We start from the raw sequence: 20847 nt of genomic DNA, 5'->3' as shown, positions 1-20847 counted from the left end.
ATAAATAAGGAGATTGTCGCTCATGGTGGGGTGGGGGGTTGCCATTGGTGGTGCCATTTCTGATCTGTATCTCATCGTTAAGAATTAACTAATTCACATGTTTATTAACTGTTTATTATGCACCTTCTGTGTCAGGCAGGATGCTAGGGCCTGGGGATAAAAGATGACTAAGTACATCCCCTGCCTTGAGCCTACGAGGGGCAACAGATATAAAGAAGGACTATGAGAAATGCCAATGAAAAGGTATGTACATATTATAGTGACAGCTGAACATCTAATGTAGGGAAAAAACCCAACGGTTACATTTTTTTCTATGCATCTTTTAATGACAATTTCTCTAGCCAAGATCTCGGACCAACCGGCTGAACCGTGATCAGAAGAATGTAGGTGAGACAGCTCATACACTGCACACTCAAATACTACTGTTTTTTGTGTTGAAGAAACCCCCCTTTCAAGCACAGCAGCAAGTGCTCCAGTCTGGAGGCCTCAGGGCCAGACGGCCTACTGGCTGAAACAGTGCAGTTCAGAGGAAAGGGCCCTGGAGAACAAGCCTGGAAGGCTGGCTTCTAGCTGGTTCCATTACTGGGTACTTGGGCAAGTCACCTCTCCTCTCTGAGTCATTTCCTTTCTAAAAAACTATGGGTTTGGACTAGTTCAACCTCAAGTTCCTTTCCAACAAAGGATTCTGAGTCTCAGTTTCTATGGTGAAAATCTACCCTGAGATACTTCTAGTTACAGATGGTTTTTAGATCTAGGATTGGAATAATTCAACAAAACCTCTACATGGGAAATCAAAGCATTTTGCTAGATCTTAAAGTAGTTATCATTTCAAATAAACCCATTGCTCTTGTTTTAGAGGTCCAGAGTATTGCCCGTGAGCTTAAGGAGAAAAGGAATATCCTGAAAGTCAATCTGGTAAAGTTCTCCGTGGGACTCAGCTGGAGCTGTGGGAAGATGTTTAAGTGGAGCAAAGGAGATGGAAGAAGTCTGACCCCAGAATGCAGAGCCAGCAACAACCCAAAGCTTCTAGCTTTCCATGCGCGTGAAGTCCAAGTCACAGAATCTGGCATCCAAATCAACTCAACTTGCAACTTCCAGTCATTTAACACAGTCTCCAAAAGCTGAGGTCTGTTCCTGGAATAGAAACCTTCTCTGTTTTTCCTAAAATACTCTTAAGACAGTTTCAAGGTTGTTCAGGGTTTTGTTAATATTTATGGAACTATGGAAAAACTTACACACCATAGAGAGAAATAATGCAAACAGGGGAGCAGAGTTGCCTGGGGTAACTTGTCCTGACGCGATCAGCAATTCCTCCCTGGTGAGGTGGGGCCCAGCTGCGTGAGGGACGGACTGGCGAGAGGGTGGGGTAACGGGCAGCTGAGGACACAAGGTCATGACTCGGGTGTCAGAGGTGTTATGTGATGGGCTATTTGTCTTGTGTTGCCCTTATTACAATCTATGCAGGTGTTGTATCATTGGATTAAATATTAAGCTGTGGGCTTGAAAAAATATCCATTAAAAGTTTAAAACATATGTAGGGCTTGATTTTAAAGGGCTTATACTAGGACACATCAAGCTAAATGGTTCTCGTGATCCTAGTAGGAAGGACAACAGTTCCCGTGTTCCTGTCATCAGCATGACCCAACACATTTTACTGCTCAGGTCCTCGTGATTGGCCATTAGGATGGGAACTGCAGACACCCAGGCACTCCTGCACCATGCTTACACTGTACCATATAAACAGAGAATTTCTACAGGATCTGGTAGGAAATGTGTGGTCACAACAACAAAAAAGGAAAACTGAACTGAGTTCAAAAGACCCATATTTCTTTTTTTCTTCTTCTGATCTCCATCTTTAGAATCCAAAGAGCGCAGTCTACAACATAAGGGTGTTTATAAATGTTATAAACAAACTTAAATTATATACCATGTGCTTTGGGTTATAGAGCATGTATTTTCTCCATGGCTTTTGAATATGATCTTGCCCATGTGAATTACTCATGGGAGTGGATAAAGGAAGGATGGTGCTGTTTATTGAAGGCTGTGCACAGAGCCACCGACGGCACTGTCAATGGTGCCGTGTTACCCACATGTTCACAGGTGTATCCTCGAAGATGGCCCAAGGCTTGGGATGTAGTAGGTGTTCGATAACTATGTGTTAAATGATGAAGAAATAAGTGGCTTCATCAGCATAAACGTAATTAGGAAAGGAACTTTTATCGGACACGGAAATATCACCAATTAAATTTGGAAAAGGGACAGGGATGGTTGCAGAGTTAACTCTGGATGTTTAAAAACAGGCTGGAAATTATTCAGTAAGATGAGTATTATTAAATTTAAAGACAAAGTCTGTTTTTCTTCAGTATTTAAGAAGTCCCAAGTAACACTGACCCTTTATTCTTAGATTCAGTGACCTCCTCGAATAACAGTGGTTCATATTTTGGGAAGAAAATGTTTTGAAGAGGTTGTTAATTAATCTAGTATAGCATCACATTATGCAATACCAGACCACTCCCTTCAAAATGACTGTTTCCCTATTTCTGAAAACAAAAAGAGAGAGAGAGAGCGGTGTGTGTTGGTCTCTCTTACCGTCAGCGATAAGGCCATGCAGACAAACGTGAACTTCTTGATGTGGGCTGCTGTGACTGTGTTGCTTGTGCTGACCAGCTTATTGCTGGGATTATTCTAGAGGGAAAGAAAAGGACGATAGTGACTGGGCTCCAGCTTATCCTCGGCTGACCACACATGCATCTCGTTTCTGTTTTACATGATTGCATCGTAAGTATAGATGTCAAGGGACAGCTTGGAAGACGGCTGGCACTTTGAGTGTCTCTCAGACAGCTGTCAGGTTTCTGGACGTGAACATTAACCAGTGGAAGCTCCACACTGAATGCCTGGCAGTATCTCCTGAATCAGTCCCCTCCCCTTGGTGCTTGGCGCCCACCCAGCCTAGTCCAGGGCCTCAGCTGGTGCACTCCCTTCCTGGCCACCATGGGCATATCCCTGAGTGCCGAGGCCCTGCTCAGTGACCTACGGGGCCCTCTCCTCCCCGCAAATGGACTATAAGTTTGACTGGGCATCCAAGGCCTGCTGCCCTGACCCAGACCCAGTGCTGGACTTTTATCCCAGAGGGAACCCTTTGCTCTCTCCCAACACACTTGGAGCTTTCACATTTCTGGGCTTTTGTGTCTTCTTCTCTCGTTGGGTCTTCTGATTGTCACAAACACCCTTCTCTTCAAGGCCCATCATTTTCACAGCCCATCTGTGCCTTAAAGTCTCTCAGATCTCGTACCTCCAAACTGCTCCAGGGTCCCTGTTCCTGTACGCTGATCACCCTGGAGCTCTCTACAGGCATGTAGGGCATCCTGGTCTGTATTCAGGGGGCCTGTGTCAAAGCCCCTGTGAGGTGGGCTCACTCTCTGAGATCAGAGACTGAGTGTCTCACCCATCTCTTCAGCTCCTGCAACTTGGCACAATCCTTCCTGAGTATAGAAGGTGCTCAAACAGCCTTTGTTACATTGAATTTTAAGTGAATAATGCAGATGGCTCCGATGTCCTCTTATATATCCCTGAATCTGAGGCTCTGCTGAAGCTATCCTGGCGTCACTGCCATGAATGCCCATTACCCAATAAAAATGGGCGACAACCAGCAGAGAAAATAACCCCCGCCTTGTTATGGAGCCAATTAGTCCCAGCGCTGACTAACAAAAACAACACCTGAGCACCCGGCTCCTGCATCCAGCCGAATGAGATGCCCCCAAGCAGAGCTACTTCCGGTTCCACTCGGAAAAGAGCTCTCGATGGTTCCTTTACATCAGAGGCCAAAGCAGTCCCTCTAATCCATGCCCCCTGCAGATGCCACCAGCACAAACCTCTGGATGGATGGGTTTCCATTTTCTTAATTCCAATCCCTAAAGCATATCTGCTTTTCTGAATAAGCAACTGCTGCCATAGCAAAGTGCAGATCACAGGGAGTAGGACATCTTCCCCGGGGATCTCTGAGAGCGGTGCCCTGGCGGGCTGAGTGACGAGGTGGCCAGGCTGCAAAGAGTCAGGCAATCTACAAACGCACCCGTCACCTGTGGTGACGACAACGTGCCGTAGCTCCCTCAGGTGCACTTTTATTTTTAAAATAGCAAATATTTCTGCAAGTACAGTTGGAATAAACGAGCATGTGTCATTAGAGCAGCATCTGTGCTTTGTTTTGTGTGCCCAATCTGCTTAGAAACGTACTCTTTCGCAGATGAGAACTGAACATTAGAGAGATGTGGTACCACTGGAGAACTCTCCCAGCTCAATAGTTAGCTGGAACCATCAGAGTTATGCGAGAAATCTTAAATCTCTTAGGCTGGAACCCACAAAGAGGCTAAGGATTTCAATTGTCGATGCAGCAAATTCTGGAAGTCCACACGGAGGTGTCTAAGATTTGGGTGAATAGACGGCATTCATATAAATGGCTTGGAGTAGCTCAGTGGGATGCTTGGAAACAATGGGTGAGGTTTCAAAAGGATTCTGAGTAACTCCAGTTTGTGGCTAGAGGTATGCTCGTTAAAGGAATTTTTTCGTATTGGCTAACCTCTGTGATCATGAATAAGGCAATGTTTTCCTTGGATGCTCCTAGGGAAACTGTATAGTGTAGTATTGTTAAGTTTTATTATTTCAAGGTAGCCAAAAACAATTTCAGAGGAGACTTTCACAGCCAGGAGGTTCTGACCTTGGTACCTGCTATTCTCATCAGGTTTTCTTATATCATCTTATTCTCCAAGAGCTAGACATTTAGCAAGACTTATATCCATCTTGGTTTTCTAGGATTTACTTCGATACACATGTTCCTTGAAACGAAAACAATGATTTCTGTCAGTAGATTGGATTAAACCCACTCAAACATGGACCATCAGTTCTCTCCTGTAAGTGACTCATGCCTTCTGAAGTCCATTCTCAAAGGCCTGTGAAGCAGGAATCAAATGCACTTTTTAGGAGATGCTCTGCATCCTGATGTTGCAAGCGAATGTTTGAAGTAGGTGGTAGTTCCAACTAATAGCCTACTGGGGAAGTTCCACGCCCAGTAAAGAGTTGTGGGCAACGCCACCACCCTATCTCACATTAGGCTGCATGGTGGGAATCCTTGAAGTCTTTTGAGGTGAGTTGCTGAGCATGGGTGTGAGAAGAGAGGCAAGTAATGGTGATACAAAGAGCAGCGTGGGGGATGGGTAGTGTGGAGGGATGCTGTGGATGGGTACCTGTGAGCAGAGGGGTCTGTGTGTGTGTTCGTGGAAATTCTGCCTGTGGGCCACAGGTGCAGAGAAGGATGTGGACCCATAGTGGACCATATCTTTTCAGATTTGATCCTCCATCCCCGCCTCAGAGATGCTCAGGAGGTGCCCTCAGGTCAGGGTGCCAGGTGGAGAGAAAATCTCTGCTGGGCCCCCACTCCACAGGTCTTGCCCCCTCCCAGAAGCCCACAGAGTTTAGAGGGGGGCATTTCAGAAGCTGGTAGCACATGAAGGAATGAGGTGAGCTTGCAGCCTGTGGCCTGGCCTTGCTTTGTGTGGCTTCCCTGGGTTTCCTACACCCACGGGGGTCGGGGTGGGGGTGAGGGGAAAGAGGAAGGAGGGAGGCCAGCCTTAGCTAGCCAGAACCCAAACTGCCTGTGCTGACAAACTTGATCTGCTGGGGACCCCGGCAAAGAGGCTTTCTCTGCTCCCCTTCCAGGGCTCTTGTTGGCATAAGTTAAATGGTATCAGCCATGGCTCTGAGCTAGCTCGATAGCAATTTGAGGCCAAACTTGTCTTCTATCAAGAGTGCAAGTAGCAGGCTGGGTGATTCTTTTCTATTTTTCATTTGAAAACACTATGCACTCTGTTTTTTGGGGTCTGTCTTGCTACTCATTTATTTTAGGATGAAAGTCTGCAGGTTCAAATAATTAAGCATTAATGAAATAGACATTTACTGAATGATCAGCAGCGGACAGTCCCGACCCAGCTACAGGCTACAGGTCCGAAGGGTTATGTGCCTCCCTCGGCTGTGTCAGCAGCTGCGGGAGGACAGAGCTGCTGTCAGCAGAGCCTTTCAGCTGGAATAAGTCTGCTGCACCCAAACCAACCTGGACCCAAGCCTGCGGCGTGGACAACTTCAGTGTGCACGTGCCACAGCTCACAGGAAGACGGCCGTAAGCTTTTTAGCTCACGCACACAACTTCCTGTCTGTACTTTCACATCTGCTATGAGGGCAGTAAAGCCTTAGTTTAATTTTAAAAAACCAAACCACAGAAACAAAATCCAATGTATTAAAAATTTTTGAGAGTATATCTTCCCTTTTGCAAACAAATAGTTTCTCAACAGGAATAACCTAAAAGTGAATATCAGTTTGGAGAAGCATTATAGAATCAGCATCAAGGTAAGCTTCAACTGCCTCTGTGATTTTCTGAGGGAAATATTCCAAAATTACTTTCAACATCCCGAATGCTACATTAGCCTTACAGAAGGAGGCGAGACGGAGCAACACCACAGTGCTCCTCGTTGGAGAGCCCTGTCCATCAAATGCTAATTTTAAATAGCATCTTTCAGACACCATGACCCACAGGTTCTCACCTTGTCAAAAGCAGGGTAGACAGCGCGGATTTCCGTCAACCAGCCATATGGCATGTGACCCACAGGGTACGTGGCTGTCAAAATCGCCACTGCCTGCAAGAGGAAGGGCCAGCAGAGTTAGCATCGGCACGGCGGAAAGCATCTCCAGTAGCTGCCGTTTGCCACGTGGCAGAGCAAACTGTCTCAGGTGTGAGCCCCACTCACAGATCACTCCACACTGGGTGACAACCATCGGCCAGCCACAGGATGGCCCAGGAGTGGGAGGAGGGCACTCCACTGCGTCCCTGGGCGTGGGATGCACGGGCCGGGGCAGTGCACCTGAGACCAGGAGGATACGGCTTGTTTTACAGGAACCCAACGAGAAATCGACTCAGACCACTGGCTCGAGAAGCCAAGATTTTCACCTAGGCCCACCAGACTCCAGAATCTTGGTTCTTTCCCTTGAGCCAAACACAAACCTCTTGTCTGGCCCAATTCTTGAGGTTCAAATTGCAAGTGGAGCCCTCTCTGCTCTCTGGATAGTCTTCCCTCAGGATCCACCTCTACGCCTGCAGGCTGTCCTTCAGGGCGGCCGACGGTATGAGTTTGTCGATGGCTTTACGGTACTGCCTCCTGACTCAACTCACCTCTAAGCTGTGCCATCAGGATAGCCCAATTTTGATTTTTAATTTAAGAAGCTAAATAAATATTTCTTACAGGAAGCCAAAAATGAGAATGAGATCCTTTTCTTATGTGAAGGAAAGGAAGGAAAGGAAAACAAAGCATGTAACCCTACATTTTGGCAGAGTTCAACTCCCTAACTAGCTAGTAAAGGAGAAGTACATCTATTTTAATTGACATAATAGTGATGCCAGGAACATGAGGTAAGGACCCAGCTGGGTGAAGACACTGCTGTGAGGAGTGGTGTGGAACAAAAAAGAGCGCTGGAGTTAGGTGGACCCGGATTCAAACCTCCCCTTCCTCCCATGAGCCCTCTCAGGCCTCTTTCTGTTCCTCCAGCAGAACCATGAGACTAATAGTACCCACCTCACAGGGTTGTTGGGAGCCGATGAAGTGTGCATAAATGCCAACCCATTAGATGATGGATAAATGTCAGTTCTGTGCCCCACAAGATGATGTGTCTCTCTGCCACTGAGGTCGATTTAGAAATATTCCTAAGACATAATTTGCTTTGTTTTTTTAAGGGGAAGACGGGATTCTAGCAGACAGGTGATGGGGGCCACATACCTTTGATTGGGCAACATAAACTCAAGCGTGTAAGTAAAAAGCTGCGGTGTTACAGAAGCCACCCGAGATGATATTCAGGAGTCAAAAAATAAAATCCGGGAACAAACTGAGGCAGGAGGAAGCATTCTGCTCATGATTTATGTGCTTCTCTTTCTAAGCCAACGTGAGCTGCTTCCCAGGACACGGAAACTGGCAGGAGACCCCAGGCTGGAGATATGCTGACAGTGCAGTCAAGGGCAATGTGTAAACAGGAGTCCCTAATGAGCAGCCACCAGCCTTCCTGAAAGATCAGCAGTTCCAGAGTCAGAATTAATTCTCCAGAGGGCAGTGGAGGAGGAAACAAATGAAGTAATTCCATTTGTTCATATCTTACTTGAAAGATGGAAAAAATGATTCAACTCTTTCTTTGGAGTAGCTGCCAGTTTCCAGATAAATTTCTGGAGTTGAGTGAGTAAATGATGGAGATCCTCATTTGGAGGAGGGCAGATTGCCCAAGAGCACAGAAAGCCATGACGGGTTGGGTGGTATGTGCAGGAGGGAGAAGAAGGAAGAGGTGAGAGTAGTGGGTCAAAATAGAGGCATCAGTGGCCGGTCTGGGGGCCTAGAGGTCAAATTTGTGAGCTACGCCTCAGCAGCCCGGGGTTCGCAGGTTCAGATTCCAGGCACGGACCTAGCACCACTCGTCAAGCCATGCTGTGGTGACATCCCACATAAAATAGAGGCAGATTGGCACAGATGTTAGGTCCAATCTTTCTCACAAAAAAACAAAAACAAAAAAACCAAAATGGAGGCATTGGCCCTTCCTCTTCTGGGTATTTTCTCTTTTGCTGGTGCCCTATGGCATATTCCACTGTCCTCTGCAACTACAATGAAGAGGCATCATGCTGACTCCATGGAAAGGCCATTGGGTGGATGAAAGAAAATCTGGGTTCTAATACTAGCTCAGCTTCTTGCTGGTTTTATGTCCTTAACCTGTGCCCTTGCCTCAGTTTCTTCATCTGGTCAATGAGAAGGATGAGTGAGATGTTCTCTTCCATACTCACAAAGATACAAAATTACATGATTATAAGTCACTGAATGAGAGCCTCATGGCTTCCTACTGTGAATGCATCACATAATTTAATATCACAGAATTACTTGAGCTCTGAAGATGAATTGGAAACAAATTGGTAATCCACCTCCCTTGCCCCCATTCTTTACAATGTACTGTGGGTATCCACATCCCCAGAAACTGTCCTACCTCTGTAGCTGCAGAACTGCCACCAAGGTCCCGGGAAACAAATAGGTTGACAATAGGCCTACTGATCCTCTGTGTTGCCAAGATGAGAGCCAAAGGCCACCAGAAGCTCAGCATCTTTCTTACTGTTGCATCTCCCTGCATCAAGAAATGGAGATAGAAGTTCACTAAACTTGAGAAGCAGAAGAGAAAAACCAATTCAGAGCCAAAGCCTTTCCTTTTGATGTCAGTCATGAGTCAATTCGCTATACTTAAAAATAATACAGGCAAGTCTTTGTAGACAAGCCAAGTTGAATTAAAATAAAATGTACAGTCTTGTTAGAAATTAACTCGAACAGTTAGCAAGCTACTGTGAAATCAAAACATACATTTAAGCTTGATGGATCCAAACAATTGTTTTCCAAAAAGGGCAACTCTAACCAAGGCACAACCCAGCTCCATGGCCTGAGAAACAGGTTGGAAATTAGTTTTTGTTTAAATCATCGAACTGACTGGCTTGAAGCCAGGTCAGTAAGAGGTAACTCTTAGAAGTAAAGAATTATTATAATTTGTGTTGGAATCAGTCAGCTCACAAATGTGCCTAATTACTTGGGCATTGTACAAATGTACTACATAGGTTCTTATCCTCAAAGCTCCAATAGAAGTCACGGAAATGTTCAGAAGCAGAAGCAAAATAAAAGCATGATAAAGAAAAGGTGATTTATGAAGAATTCTACAGCAAAGATGTGTGCTATCTTTAAAGCCTGGCTTTCATTATTTAACTGTGGTTTTGATTCTTCATGAGGGTAAGAGTTCCATCATGGAACCATCTCGGGCACCTTAATTTATTTCCCTTTGCTGGTGGCTGAATGTTACGAGAGAGATTTTTATCATCAAGACCAACATGATGTGGTTGTCCTAGTGATGGAAATAACTAGATCGGATTTTATTGGTGGCCTGACCTTGAATTGAAGTAAGTGGTCAATACAATTATTGCTCTGACTAAAGTAGCATGTGGTCAATGGTGGGATCAGGGGGGTGAAGTGTGGTGATTTATTCAGATATAATCATGCATATCTGCCTTACAGCTAGATGGAAACAAATGCAAGTGATACCTAATATCCAAGGGTAGAAAAGATTAGCATACATATGATATAAATCAGATACTGCTTATACTTATGGTGAAAAGGATGCTCTGGTCACTTGTGTAAGGTTATACCTTGTTTGCATCTTATTCTACTTTTGATGCACTGGCCAAGCTCTGCCTCCATCAAGGAGGCTTCTTAGACCACGTCACTATCTTCCTTCCAGCTCCAAGGGCTCTTGTGTTCTCACTGCAGTCTACGTGTGTCTTGGATTCATGTCTAACTGTTGCTTCTGTCTTGGTCTTGTCTGCCAAAAGCTGCTGGACGGTGGAGACCACATCTTAAAATTTTCTGCCTCACCCTGTGGTACCTAAAAGCTCTACTCACTCCACAGAAGGTACCTGAATGAGCAATTATGATCGGCTAGCACAGAAAATATGAACAAAGCTTAGATCCCTGCTGTGAAGTTAAAAATAATCAAATGTGAATTCAAAGGAATCATGGGTCCTAAAATCTTTGTTGACTTATAGAAAAACTTATTTTTGACAATAGAGAGCAAGAAGAACCATAAATGTTGTATCTACTCGTCGGCCTGACGTGACTCACTGTGCCTCAGTCTCCTCCTATGGAGATAAGGAGGCTAGACAGAGACCTCTAAGACCTCTTCCATCTCCAGTATTCATTAATTCTCCAACTGCCCTTCTCTGTGGACACCACCTATCACCTGGTTTTTGAGTATGACTCCTAGAGTGTGTGCTGATGATATTGATTTCTCATTTCACATAGGGGTGGGGTAAAACTTTATTCCACTTGAATGTACAGACAGGCTGTTGCTGAGTTCTAAGGACCTACCCCCAGCTCTGGTCCGCTCCTGTCGGGGATGATGTCGTGGATGTTCTTGTAGTAGCCCAGGCACAGTGTGGTGCAGCGCACGAGGGCGCCCATGTACAAGGAAAGGATCGGGATGAGCAGAGGCTCTCGGCATTCCAGATGACTGTGAAGCAAAATGGCTACAAAAACGACCTGAGAGATGGAAAAACAAGAACAAGTTAGAGAGCAGACAACAGAACCAATCAACAGGAGAGCAGCCTGACCTCTTGCACCTGGACGAGACAAGACCTCTGAGCGAAAACCTGCACGTTGATGAGAAAGAGAACAGAAACTTGGGCTATAGCTCCATGAGGCTCTTGTAGAATGCAGGCTCATTTGACATTCACTGGAAGAGCACATGATCATTTTGTTATATCCACCAGTAAGATTATTTTAACACGACTGCACATCTGGCTAAGGTTATCATTAAAAAATATCTAGAAACTTTGGCTCCTCAGACCCTGAAATATGCAGAAAAGTTTCTCCCTCTTGAGGCTGGATACTGATGAGCACATGAAATCCACACCTGAGGACCTAAATTACCTTCCACAAAAGAAATGACAGCAGTGATCAACGATGGGATACAGAAAAATGGACATTAACATTTATAAGATGGAATTCACTAAAAATGCTGCAAAAAGCACCAACGTTAATTATTATAAAACAAGCTAAATTAAAACTTAAGATATTAACTTTTAAAAGTAGACCAGGTCAAAAAAATACAGTCAAGAGGGATTGAAATAATGAAGTGTCAATTTCAATTGAACGGTATAGTCTCTAAAGCAAATTTAACAATGTATTTGACCTCCTGTCCTGCAAAAATCAGAGAATCAGCCCAGCATCTGTTCAGAGTCCCCCTGGGATTTACACATTCAGAAGACACTGAGGTGTACTGAGTGCAAAAGCAGGCTGGTGGGGAGGGGAGATATTCTCTGAGCTACATCGACTTTCATAGCCAAATATCCATGGACCGATAGACAGGCGTTTAAAATATACCACTGAGTGATCCTGACCAAAGGAGGCTTATCTTGATCACTGCATTATCAAAACATCAGTGATGACAGAAAGTTGAAAAAGAGGCTGGAGAGTCATTAAATAAGTACATTCCATTGCTGCAGGGAACACAGGGTCATCCAGAGAGATTCTTCTGAAGGGAATAAAAGTATTAGATGCCAGAGGAGGTTTGCTCAGAGCATAGACTGACACTTGTGCCTGGCTGTCATTCTCAAACCCAGCAAATGAGACAGACCCTGTCATAGGCATCCTCAGGGGGATACAGAGGACAGACGCACTGCTTGGGTGCATGGACACAACCAGGCTGCCCGGAGCATGGACAACGTGAGTGGACACAAGTTGTGTGGCGCTCCCCCTCACGCTCCCTGAGGATACAGCGGAGCCCAGTGATGGAAGCAAAGACGCCAGAACTGTCTCCATGCCTGTTGCTTCCAAGGAGAACAAGGGCAGTGTATTAAGTCAAGGATCTGGAGACCGGCTGGGGGAAGACGTGTTAAGAACACACTGTGTTTGGAACAGAAGATTGAAGAGTTTTGTGATGGAGCCAAGATGCCCATTTATTTCTCTAACTAATTAGAGGCCTCTAAGGTACCTTAATATGCAAACCCAGATTAGTACATCTGCAGCAAGCTTAACATTTGACATAAACAAACCTACAGTGTACACTAAGATGATCATGTTAGAGACTGAAAACTCGTATGAAAAATGGATCAGTGAAGACCAACCCCTCCCCTGCCAAGTCCAGGAAGGCTCCCAGGCTTCAGGACAGCTATGCAGGATGAAGAGGACTAAGGAGGAGAATCAGGACTCGAAGGAAAAGAGAGACATGGACAAAAGAGGAGCAGGTGTGGAGCTGACAAGAAGATGGCCTGATTTGCAGAGTAGGCTACGGTGGGCTGGAGGGAGGGCAGGATGTTCAGCCAGTAGTGCTCCCCAGGCCAAAGTGAAGATTTTCTCAGGCTCTTCTGTATTTTTCTTTTTTCTTTCTTTTTTTTTTTTTTGAGGAAGATTAACCCTGAGATAACATCTGCTGCCAATCCTCCTCTTTTTGCCGAGGAAGACTGGCCCTGAGCTAACATACATGCCCATCTCCCTCAACTTTTATGTGGGACACCTAGCAGAGCATGGCTTTTGCCAAGCGGTGCCATGTCCACACCTGGGATCAGAATGGGCGAACCCCGGGCCACCGAAGCAGAACATGCGAACTTAACTGCTGCACCACCAGGCCGGCCTCCTCCTCTGTATTTTTAAAAGCTTGATGCCATGTGGTCCAACACTTACTACAGAACTTACATCTTCATCGTGGATTGTATCATTTATCAATTTAAAATAACACTCGGGCCTTTTGCATTTCAATCCAGAATTATGACTTTGAATCTGATATAGCCATCAAAAATGTCAGATTATTTTCTGAGAGGAACCTACTATCTCAGTGGTGAGGATTTTCCCAGTGAAAGCCCCATACCAGGTGCTGGGGATTTAATGATAAATAAGATAGTCCCAGACTCTCTTCTCTGGGAGCTGGCAGTCTAGTGGAGGAGGCAGAAGCGTTAATCAAATAGTGATGCCGGCGAGCGTCCATTGACAGACTGTGACAAGGCTTGTGAAGGAAAGAGGGCGGTGGCACTGGGAGAGCCAGGCTGCATGGCCGGAGGGTGCCCCATGTGGAGTGCTGTCTGAGATGGGACCCACAGCCTCGGCAGGAGCCAGCAGGGATGGCAGGAGTCGGTGGTACATGAGGAGAACTGCGGCAGAGCATTTCCTTCTGGGCAGAGGGATCCAGGCCAAGACCCCTAGAGGGATGGGGCTCGGCCACCTTGAGGCCCTGAAAGGAGGGCCTGTGGCTGGAAAGCAGAGGGCAAGGGGACAAGAGGGGAGTGCAGGGCTGGAGAGGAAGCCGGGCCCATGGGTCTTCAGCACCTTGCAGGCCACCACCTTGCAGGATTGTGGCTTTTATCTCAAGAACAGTAGGAAGAACTTTTAAAGTACGTTTTTAGGTAGAATGGTGAAATTCTCCGAATTTCACTGAGAATAGATCACCACGGCTGCCGTGGGGAGGGAGAGAGGAGAGACAGAGCAGATGGGTGAGGCAAGTTAGGAGGCATCTCTAGTTGCAGGCGGGAAAGGTGATCCCTTGGACCAGGGCGAGGGCCGCAAAGATGGGGAGGGCAGACGAAAGAAGTATCTAGGATTAAAATCTACAAGGCTGGTGATGAAGATGGACGCTCCTAGGGTGGGGCCCAAGTTTCTGACCAGATGGTAGCACCAATGATTCATTCAAAACTGCAACCATTGAGATCATGAAGATCATGGATTGAGGCTGAAGGTAGCTTTGAAGGATCTGAGGAAACATCACAGAGACATTTAGAGGGCCAGGCTATAGATATTTACTTGGGGACCATCAATCATGTTATAGATGGTATAAACCTTGGACATGAATTAGATTCTTCATGAACAGAATACAGAGAGAGGAGAGGGATGTGTCTTGAGAACTTCAACAATTACATATCAAGAGAGGCTGCTGAGCCTTCAGAAGTAGGAGAAAAACCAGGACTGTGGTGGTGAGAGCCAGTGGGAAGGAGCATGTCACTGAGGAGGGAGCAGTCAATAGAGTGAGGAGTTGCTGAGACGTCCACTAAGTTAACTGAAACTGTCCACTGGACTTAATGGCACGAAGGTCACCAGTAAGAACAGGCTGGGTGAACCGATGGGGGTAGAAGTCAGGCTGGAGCAGGTAAAAGAAGGAAAAAATAGAGACAGTGAGGGGAAACTACTCTTCCAAAAGGTGTGGCTGTGAAGTCATAAAGCGAGAAAGAGAACTGTAGCCTGAGAGGTATGTGGGAGCAGAAAAAGCTTGTTGTTCTTGCTGTATTAAGATGGTAGATATTTGAGCACGTTTACATGTCAAGAAAATGATCCGGGGTAAATAGAATGGATCGCTGATAAGTGATTGAATAGGTTCCTGAGAAAGCAGGGCAGGACAGGATCCAAGGCACAGGTGGAAGAAGTGGTCCTCGACAGAGGAGGGACACCTCCTTTACTACAATGGGGGGAAATGGAGATGATGCAAAGGTTTGGAGGCAGGCCTGCGGGTTCAGTGGCCAGAAGTAGAAGAATTCGGTTGCTTCAGTCTTCTCAGTGAAATGGGAAATGAGGTGGTGTGTTGGGAAGAGTGAAGTGGGTAGAGACCCTCCTGAGACTCGTAGTTAACAGAGTCAGTGAGGTAAGAGATGAGACTGTACATTTATAGTCTGATTTGTCCCGTTGTGTAACTTTCTCCAGGAGCACCTGCTACCTGGGTGCAGGCTGGTGAAAGGGGCACCCCATGGGGTGGTTCAGGATTGGGATCTCGCCACAAGGCTGAGGTGAAAAGGTGGGAGACAAGAGGATTTACAGCAGTGCAGTAATTTCTGAACTGAGATCTTGGGTCCCATCCCTGCAGTCTCAGCTGACTTCAGGGCAAGGGCTGACGAGAGCAGAAAGGTTAAAGGACTGGAGGTCCCAGTGGGGTCCAACAACCTCAAGAGAATTCTCATTTTGACATGGAGCAAGTTAAGAAAGTCCAGGTGATCATGAAATAAAATAAAAACAGCACTATTTTTCATAAATTCCTTGGCAATCTGATTGGAACATATGACTATTACAATAACGGTGGCACAGAATAGCATTGCCCGGTCAAACCAATCAAGAGCTTTTTTGTACTACTGTGTGAAATCACTTGGCTTAGTAAAATTTAAAAGAAAAGGGAGTTGCTACTAAAATTCAAGGCATGATAAACTCTTTGCATTTTATCATTGGTGATTACACGTTATCTATGCCATGGTGATATACCAAAGGACTGCCTGGGATCTATTTACTCACTAACAAATTTGGGAATTAACAAATGCTTTCAAGTAATGAGAAGAATGAAGCTGGGGTTGGGGGTGTAGGTAAGACTTAAGAACAAAAATCGAATTTATTCCCCAGCCAAAGTGTGGTAGGAACTCAGTCTACAAGGTTTAAAGTAACTCCTTCACCAGGAATAGCCTGAGGCCAGATGGCATTGAATTCAGCTTCTATGGCTCTTACCAACAGATATGTTTATTGTGAATTTGCGAGCTCTTCCAACAGGCAGGGTCCTGGACCAGGTTTAAAACTGAGAAGGAAAACGGCTGTAGGCGTACTGGCAAAGCATTTTTCAAGGACATGTTTTTTCTTCTACCCTTGGATACTTACTGTATTTGTCTTAGGAAAAGTTAAGTTTTTTGTTTTTTGGCCTGTAAGAAAACACACATGTATAAATGCTCACTGAGCTGCTGATGCCAATGTTGAAAATGAGAGGTGTTTCCTTAATTTCAAATTAAGTGAATAGAGTGAATAAGGCAGTTTAGTTCATCTTTCAGAGGATGAATTAAAAGTAAGAGCAGGACAAAAATCTCTAATAACTCACCAAGAAAATTAACAAAGAATGATGTTAGCTAGCATTCAGACATACGTCCGTCTAGGCATGCACACACACACGCACACACGTGCGCACACACACACACACACAGAGTGTTTTGCAGGAATTAATTTAAATTACTTTTAATAGTGATCCATGGAGTTAATACAATTAATTTGGAAATTTAATTCTTGGTCTTTAGGGAGGTACTAACAGTTTAACAGTAGACTATTTCAAAAAGATGGCTAAAAGACCAGCATGTACAATGGGAAAAAACAGGAAGAAATTCACGGAAATGTTCACAAAATGGAACTGAGAATTGGGAAGGGAGCTTAGAAATCAGTGTAATTGATGAAGATTTTTAGGCTGCTTAATTTTAAAACGGTTTATGATGAGGATTTTTAGGCTGGTTACTTTTAAAACTGCAGATGAGAAGCAGGCTCCGAGGACTGGAATTTTGCTTGCCCTTTTGAGACATTTGCGTTTGTGAAGGAAGGGGGGATGACCTTGTAGGGACCTGAAATTGGCCACCCCACGATATGTCTCTTTGGCATCAGGATTGTTTTGGGCTGATTGCTTTCGATAAACTGGGACAGGGAAGGAGGCTCTGGGGAATGGAACTTGCCCTTGTTGGGACATATTTACATTTGTAAGGTAAATCTCTATCTGTAAAAGGTGCCTCCCTCTCTGTACCAGGAAGAAGAGGAGAGATGACCTTATCCCTAGAAACTCTTAATGGGGAAGGCAAGAACTTAAGTTGGTTGCTGTCTGGCAATCTCATGTAACTGATTTAGGGTGGTGGCTTCTGACCTTCACTTAATCCGATTTGATTCTTGTCTAAAAGTCATGGGATCACCCAATGACCAGATCCCACCTGCACTGATAGCATTTTAACTTTTTTTCTTTGTCTCGTAAAGAGATGACTCACATACCCATGCCTTAAATTTAGCCCTAACCCTCAACTTGGGCCAGCAGCAGGAGCTCTGACTGCCCATGGGTCCTGTCCCCACGCACCAGCTCTGCCTGCCCATGGGTCCTGTCCCCATGCCAGCGGCGGCAGCAGCAGCTCCCCATGCCAGCAGCAGCAGGAGCTCTGACTGCCCGTGGGTCTTGTCCCCATGCACCAGCTCTGCCTGCCCATGGGTCCTGTCCCCATGCCAGCGGGGGCAGCAGAAGCGGCAGCAGAAGCTCTGACTGCCCATGGGTCCTGTCCCCATGCTACACTATTCTCTAAATAAAAGAGCACTACTGCCAGATCTTAAGAGTCTAAGAAATCTTTCTTTTGACTCCTCGGCTCACCGACCCCGCATCATAATGTCCTCCTCTATGAAGATTCTCCCCAATCCCTGAGTGTAAGGACTAAGTCTACTTTATAGATGATAGGAATTAAATCTAATTTTCTGCTGAAATTTTTCATGCGGTGTCCTTGGTAGAAGAAAGCAAGGAAGGAGGATGGAAACCAGGGTGGTGCCAGGCCCCAGGGAACGGGACTCAGCTGAATGTGCAATGTAGGCTATCTTCTCAGACAGCGTCCAACTTCCTGGTTCTTTTTAAATGTGGGGAAATGACGTGTGAATGGCAGCTTTGTGTGGCAACAACATGAGAAACAATATTTAAGAATAATTCCTAAGAGCCCTCTCTAGAACTGAGTGACAGACCATGCATTGTTGGGCTGCACGGAGGGCCAAGTGCACAGCCAGCCAAATGCACAGCCAGCCAAGTGCGCAGTGACCTATGACCACCCAAAAATGTGCTCAGCTGTGACTTCATACTCATTTCACATGCAAGCTCTTTAAAAATTAAGGTCAAAACCTCTGATGCTAAATTTAGATTCCCACAATCCTCATTCTAGCAAGATTATACTTACTTGTATCACAGGAGGCTTCATTTGCTCATCCGTTTAAAAACATTTATTGAAGTCCACATTTGATGTGAGTAATGTAGGAATATACCACAGAGTGAATGAATGTAAGGAAGCATCGTCAGTTCTGTCACTCACCAGAAAGGGGCTCTGAGCCGCTCTGACACGCAGACCATATTTACCTGAGCTATGACATCTGAGATGGAGGCACATCCCACCAGGAAACTGTATTTGTGTTTTAAGAGAATGCCAGCATGGGTCCATGCCTGCCAGAAAGAAAAGAATTTGGCATGAGCTACACCATCAGGATTATATTATTTCTGTCATTATGATTTACTGGGCATTCCTGAAATAGACTTTATACCTCCAAAAACCTTAGCAGCACAGGTCTGATAAGTCTTTGGTTGGTAAAATTACTGTAACTTGGCTTGGTGGCTAGATCCATGTTAGATTTTTAAGTGGAGTCCACGACTGCCCAGGATATATTTAGTACCAATTCCACACTGCCTGTGTACTTGTTAGGTCCACGTGCCTGGCAAGCAGCTGGGTGAGTAACCAGCATGGAGGGACTCTGCCCTCTCTCTCCTGGACAGTCTGACTCACACAGCAGCGGCATTCTGCTTCCATGAAGCAGGTTATAACGAGGACTCTAATTTGGTTCCGAGTTCTAAGTCATTACAGGTTCTCAGTGACTGATTCGGGCTCTACTCTTTCCTCCTCTTCGGGTTCGGGCAGGACCTGATCTGACACTTTGTGCCCTGGAGGGAAATTAAGAGGAAGGGCCTAGAAGGGGGCCAGAGAGTGAAAGGTCGAGGGGATGGCAGGTTTGGAAAAGGTCTAAAGTTCATGATAGGATCTGTTTAAGGATCATCCTTCTAACCTGTCGAGATCTGGACTGACACAGCAGTAACATTTCATCTGCGCTAACCACAATCAGCCGAGTATGAGTTATTCCCCAGGTCCGTGTCAAGATTTTATACAGCAGCTGCTGCATCGACTTCCTCCCTCAGCTCAGGCCCCAAGGTGCCAAATGTGCAAACTACGAACAACACCTGCAGACAGCAGCCTGTGGGCTACCGCTGTGGACTAAAAGCCATCTGGACAATAAGCTTTGTGCTTTTTAAATATTCTCTCCAACCAACATATCAGGGGCATGCTGCATGGGGGCATGTGTATGCGTGCAGGTGTGTGTGTGAGCGTGCCGGTGTGTATATGTTTGTGCGTGCAGGTGTGCCTGCAGGTGTGTGTGTGTGCGCGTGCTTGTGGAGATGACCAGCACTCTATAAATGTTCATTATTTTGGTTTTTATTAGCAGTCTCTTACTACTGGGTCTTTGGGGGAGTTGATAAATGACATGGAAGAAAAGGGAGCCACTCACAAATGTTCTGGTGTTCCACTGAATTTTAGAAACTCTCTCATGGCAAATAAACAGAGCTGAAGGGAAGTGGGATACAGGGCACGAAGCGTCTGTGATTCACTTTTAGTCCTGAGCTCCCTGAATTCGCTGTATAATTATAATTCTTCTACGTGTTTATAGAGTCCCAGTACAGATGCGAGGGCAGGCGCTAGAGCAATATCATGGCCTCTGTCTGGGGAGCTGGGCTGTAACTCTGAGGAGATGAAAAAGGTCACTTCATTCAGTTCTCTAACTGATTTCGAAGCGCTGTGGGGCCACCGCAGGCGGCAGGGGTACCGTGGGGAATCTGGTTCCATGGACTCCAAGACCTTCACCCTTTTCTTTTTTGGGGTGTGTGTCCACTACCAAAGTCAACACTCTCAGTGCGAAGTAAGAAAAAGAAAATCCAGGTACAAGCGTTCAGATGGCCAAGTCTGCCCACAACAATCGAGAACCAGAACCTTTGCATCAAAACTGAGTTTCATATTTAGGGCTACCATGCAAACCGGCAAGAAGCAGTCAGAGGTTCAGCGAGGCTGCACCAGTAACCTAACCACAGGCAAAGTGAGCCTTCTGATAACATTTGAGAAGATGGACCACGTCTATTTTTCCCTTGCCTCACTCCTGCAAGGATTTGGGGCTGCCCCCTCACCTCAGTACAGAGGCCTACTTACCTCACGTCTAATAGATACAACACTTGAGGTAAGGGGCGGGGGGAGGCAAAAAACTGTACAGAATGACATATTTTCAAGTCTCCTTCCGAAGGTAATTTCAAGTGGAACCCAAATAAAGTGTTTGCTTTCCAGCGTTGGATATTATAAGAATTATTTTTTTGCCTAAGTCTCTTTTATATCTATAACATGGATAAATAGGAAAAAAGCATTGTCTGAGAACTCCTCAATATCATGACCAAGAATTTAACCTGTGGGAGTGAGCCGCCCTTAGCCAGTGTGGTAACGCTGGTTATTAAAGAGATATGATCCTAGCAGTAAGTTCACCAGATTCTTATTCTAAAAAGCTTTGGGTGCTTCTACCACACAAGTGGTAAGTTTATCAGAAAGTCGTCCTGCTCCCTTGATCCTGAATATATCAGAAAGGAACTTTATATGGGAATCAAAATGTTCAAATGGGCTTTCTTGCTTCCCACCGGAACTGTGGCAAATATAGA

At 45.5% G+C, this 20847-nt stretch overlaps 1 protein-coding gene across 1 annotated transcript in view; it reads right to left on the bottom strand.

Annotated features, from left to right (window-relative positions):
- The window catches only part of ANKH (ANKH inorganic pyrophosphate transport regulator), a 139210-nt gene that overhangs the window by 27943 nt on the left and 90420 nt on the right, over positions 1–20847 (bottom strand). Inside the window, exons 4-8 of the mRNA XM_046671154.1 lie at positions 18466–18549; positions 10971–11141; positions 9058–9192; positions 6591–6683; positions 2590–2685 (exon numbers count right to left, since the gene is read on the bottom strand). Coding sequence (XP_046527110.1) covers positions 2590–2685; positions 6591–6683; positions 9058–9192; positions 10971–11141; positions 18466–18549 — 579 coding nt within the window. The remainder of the gene's footprint in view (positions 1–2589; positions 2686–6590; positions 6684–9057; positions 9193–10970; positions 11142–18465; positions 18550–20847) is intronic.

The sequence above is a fragment of the Equus quagga genome, chromosome 9 (genome assembly GCF_021613505.1).
Source record: "Equus quagga isolate Etosha38 chromosome 9, UCLA_HA_Equagga_1.0, whole genome shotgun sequence".
NCBI lineage: Eukaryota > Metazoa > Chordata > Mammalia > Perissodactyla > Equidae > Equus > Equus quagga.
The sequence above is the reverse complement of the archived record's forward strand: the minus strand, read 5'-3'. Positions and strand labels throughout refer to the sequence as shown.